The 4,730-nt window shown below is 44.9% G+C and overlaps 1 protein-coding gene across 1 annotated transcript in view; it reads right to left on the reverse strand.

Annotated features, from left to right (window-relative positions):
* ALOX12B (arachidonate 12-lipoxygenase, 12R type) overlaps positions 1-4,730 on the reverse strand; it is a 20,294-nt gene that overhangs the window by 10,098 nt on the left and 5,466 nt on the right. Inside the window, exons 6-9 of the mRNA XM_069104103.1 lie at positions 4,387-4,490; positions 3,707-3,879; positions 3,194-3,337; positions 2,743-2,946 (exon numbers count right to left, since the gene is read on the reverse strand). Coding sequence (XP_068960204.1) covers positions 2,743-2,946; positions 3,194-3,337; positions 3,707-3,879; positions 4,387-4,490 — 625 coding nt within the window. The remainder of the gene's footprint in view (positions 1-2,742; positions 2,947-3,193; positions 3,338-3,706; positions 3,880-4,386; positions 4,491-4,730) is intronic.

Consider the following 4,730-nt stretch of genomic DNA (forward strand, 5'->3'; position numbering starts at 1 on the left):
TCTCTCTCTCTCTCTCTCTCTGTCTCTCTGTCTCTCTCTCTCTCTCCCTCCCTCTCTCCCCCCCTCCTTTTCCTATGCTAAAAAATTGATCATCCAACGGCCAGTCTTTCAGTGATGAGGCTCTCTAGCCTTGTCTTTGTATGGCAAGCTGTTGCCTAGCTAATGCCGAAACTGGTCCAATGCCCACTTGCCCTCTGTTGGCATAACCTGTGTGAATCTAGGGACACTTCTATGTCATGATGAGTTGTCAGAGAAAGACATCAATGGAGTATGAGTCCCAGAGCTATATATTCTGTCCCAGTGTCCCTCCTAGTTCTAATCACCTTCTCAACTACCTATTGAATATTTCAAATTGGATATCCCATAAACATGTTAACAATATCCAGCTCATTATATTTTTCCTTCAAATCCAACCCTGTCCAGGGCAACACCATCCTTCTAGGTCACAGATTCACAACTTTGGTATGATCCTCACTCCCAACCAGAACTATTTCAATTTCTCTCTTCTCTCCAATTCTTCTATGCCTCCCCAAACCTCCCACCTTCTGCAGGTATCAGCTATTGCTTTGCTGAAAAAATTGAGGTCACTAGTTGTGAGCTCCTTCTCTTCACCTTAAAACTCCTTCACATCATCACCCATTGTCTCCTGTCCTCGTGTCTCTAATGATGAAATGACACTTCTGCCAAGATCAGCCCTTCCTCTTCATGTGTTCTTGATTCCATTCCCTCCAATCTCCAGCAGATTGCAATCTCTATCTTCTGGTTACATCTCTAGTGTCTTTAAACATGCCCAAATTTCCTCCATCCTTAAAAAAATATATCTTCACTAGGCTCTACCATCCCCTCATACTATCATCCTATATGTCTCTCAGTTCAACTATTAGAAATATCTGCCTATATTCATGGCCCCCACTTTCTCTCCTCTCACTTATTCCTCAGCCCTTTGCAATCTGGTTTCCATCTTTATCACTCAGTTGAAACTACTCTCTCCAAAGTTACCAAAGATCTTTATTGCTGAATCTAATAGTCTTCTCTTGTTCCTCATTGTTCTTGACCTTTCTGCAGTATTGATCACTTTTTCCTGTTCTCTGGGCTTTTGTGGTCCCAACTCTACAGCTTAGGTACCTGTCTGATTGCACCTTCTCAGACTCTGTTGCTAGTTCATCATTTCCCTAAGTGTGAGTTTTCCCCAGTACTCTGTCCTGGGCCCTCTTCTCTCTCTTAAACTTTCTCTTAGTGACCTTATCCCCTTCATCCTGCACCTGGACCATTGCAACTGCCTTTTGATCGGTCTCTCTGCCTTGAGTCTCTCCCCATTCCAGTCCATCTTTTTAACTGCCAAAGTTCTTTTCCTAAAGTTGAAATCTGACCATTTCACCACCATCCCAATACACTCAATAATCACACTTCAGTGTTTCCCTAACACCTCCAGGATCAAATATAAAATCCTCTATTTGGCATTTAAAATCCTTCAAACCCTTCCCCTTCCTATTTTTCCAGTCTCCCCTCCACATGCTTCCATACCTGCCCTTTTTTATCTTAGCACAGGACAAATATGTTGTCTCTCTTTAGAATTTAAGATCCATGAGGGCAAGGACTATGTTTTTGCCTGTCTTTGTAAAGTAGTAGAGTTCCAGGCATATGTTAGGTACTTAATAAATACTTGAAGATTTACTGACTGTTCTGCCCCAATGCCTTCTCCCTCCCTACACCACTTTTATTTGTATTCATTCTATATAGAATTGATGTGCATTTGTTCTCTCCCTAGGTAGAACACAAGCTCCTTGTGGATAGGAATTATTTGAATTTGCATTTATATCCACAGTGACTGGAACATAGTAGGAACTTAGTGTTTGTTAACTGAGTGACTCATTCTACCTCGCCCCACGTAGTCAATGAGTTGTCATCCAAATCTGGTAATTTCTACCTCCAACCACATCCCTCTAATCCAACCTGTTCTCATCACTCACACAGTCACTCTCCCAGCTCAGTTCTCTCAGACCTCTCACCTGGGCTATTGTAATAGTATCCTTATTGGTCTCCTTGGCTCAAGTTTCCTCCTTCCATCCTTCACAGAAATGCCAAAGTGATGGTCCTTTAGTTCAGGTCTCACCATGTAATTCCTCTACTCAATTACTCAGTAATTTACAAATGACCCCAAATGCCTCTAGTATAAAATATAAACTCCTCTGGTTGGCCCCAACTATATTTCCAGTCTCAGCATACATTACTCCATGGCCCAACCAAACAGGCTTCCTTAAAGTTCCTTACACATGATATCCCATCTAATATCTTTGTGTTTTCACACTGACCAACCTCCATACCTGGAATAGGCTCCCTATTCTTAGCATTCTTTACTTTCTTTCAAATTTTAGCTCAGCTCAGTCTGTTCTACATGGAACATTTCCCAGTGTTCACAGTCACTAGTGCCTTCCCTCTCAAACCACCTTGCACCTATTTTGAATATAATCTGAACATACATACATACTTATGTGCATTTTGTCTCCCCTGATACAATGTAAAGCCCCCAAGGGCAAGGTCTGTTTCATTTTTGTCTTAGTACATCCAACATTTGTCTCTGTGTCTGGCACATAGAAGGCATTTCATAAATGTTGATTGATAGATTGATAACTACTTGCTTGAATGAATGAATAAATGAGCTAGTAAAGTTGCCACGAAGGCCAATTGTTTTCTAATGAGCAGGAAGAACATTAAAATTTTAAAATCTCCTCATTTCCTGACCTTGTAAAGTGGGTGGCACATGGGCAGTTGCCGAATAGTGGCCAGGCTGAAGGCTTCTCCTATCAGATGAGTCTCCAGTAGGTGAGCAATGGCTTCATGGCAGTAGAACTCAGCATAACGCACCCAGGTCTTGGCGAGGAGCCAATCCCATTCAGGGTCAGTGGGCAGAAAAATGGGACTGTCGGGGCCAGGGGTCTGGCTGAGCTGGGGAACAGGAATGAGAAGGGGGAATTAGTGAAGGCCAGAAAAGTTGAGGCAGAGAGACAGAAATGGAGACATAGAGACAGAGAAAGAAACAGAGACAGAGAGGGAAAGAGACACAGAGACAGAGAAAGAGAGGAGAAAAAGAGAAACAGATAAACAAAGCTGAGATGTCTACCACATATCCTTCCTATTCCCCACACCTACCCTTTCCTCCCACAGTTTTGTTTTCTCCCATCCCATCAAGCACCTGAATAGCAATTGGCATCATGTCCCCCTGTGGCCCACAGTGCAATAGACAGAGTGGGGCACAATGGTATTGCTGCTTTCCATTAAGCTGTACGGTGGGGATGCCCTCCAGGATTCTGTAATCTGCCAGGTAGATGTTTCCCTTCTGGTAGGAGAGGGAGGGAAGAAAAGGATTAGATTAGAGGTATGAGGTATGAGTGGAGAGAGGATATCCAAAGAGAATCCAGGGTTCGGGGTGGAGCCCAAGAATCTTGATAGACAGGGTTCTGGAGATAGAAATCTAAATGGAGAAGTGAGAAAGTTCCTTTACCTTCCCTGCTCGTGATTCTTGAACTAGGGAACAGGAGGAGAGATGGGGGGGGGGGGGGGGGGGGGGGGGGGGGGGGGGGGGGGGATTATTCTAGGAGGAGGCGAGTAACCAAAGCTGCATCAGCAGAAGGAAGGGAAGTGAGACAAGAGGGGAGGTAACTTCCTAATGGGGTATGAAGGAACAGGGTGAAGGAGAATTGATCACCTCCAACTCAGCCTGCAGGCAGGTGCCTTCACCCAGGGATGGGGCCACCATCTCGTCAGTCACAGGGAATTTCTCTGGGAGGCAGAGACATCGTTTCAGCAGGCCAGGATTAATGCCGTTAAGGTACTGGTAGCCAAAGAATTGATCCTCCTTCCAGTGATTATACACATATTCTGGGGGAACAGGAGAGTGCTCAGAAGAAGGGATCCAGAAAAAGGCAGCTAGAGGCATAGGGACAGACAGGGACATGGGACAAAGGGAAAGAGGATAGCCGACAGGGAGAGACACAGAGATGTAGAGACATAATACAAGGGCTAAAAGAATGAAATAGAAAAAAGAGATACAGGAACAGAGGAATTATAGGGTAAAAATAGCAGAGGCAACCCTCTAACCAAGAGCTCTGGACCCTCTTCTACTGTAGCTGAGTGAGGGATTCCTGCATCTAATTAATACCCCCAGGACGTGGCTCCATCTGATTTCTTCTTCTGTCAAACCCCAAGACTATTGAGATTTTTGAGGGCACAACTCCCTCCCTGTTTATAGCCCTTCCAACATATTACTTGTTATCTATCTCTGTCTGTCTGTCTGTCTCTTGTGTGTGTGTGTGTGTGTTTCTCTCTCTAACTCTGCTTTTCCTTTCTTCTTATCTCCCTGTTTCAGTCTTTTTATTCTTTCCATACCAGAGATGGCAGTCCTGGTGGCAGGGAAGATCTTGCGGATTTCCTTTAGCCTTTTCCATGACCTCTTCTTATCCAATAATCCCCGAAGTTTCATGCCTAGGGACCTGGGAGAAGGAATGGAGAAGTTGAAGGAGACACTGGTTCTTCTCTTTAACCAGAAGGTTTTCACCACCCCAGCATCCAACTCATCAAATACAATTCTTCTCTCTCCCTCTCCTCCTCTCTCCCCCTCCTCCTCTCTCCCCCTCTCCCTCTCCTTCTCTCTCTCCCCCTCCCCCTCTCCCTCTCTTCTCTCCCCCTCTCCCTCTCCTCCTTCTCTCTCCTTCTCCCTCGCTCTTTCCCCC

This window comes from Petaurus breviceps, unplaced genomic scaffold (assembly GCF_028583685.1).
Source record: "Petaurus breviceps papuanus isolate PSGF00001 unplaced genomic scaffold, PetGlider_PUasm1.0 673, whole genome shotgun sequence".
Classification (NCBI taxonomy): domain Eukaryota; kingdom Metazoa; phylum Chordata; class Mammalia; order Diprotodontia; family Petauridae; genus Petaurus; species Petaurus breviceps.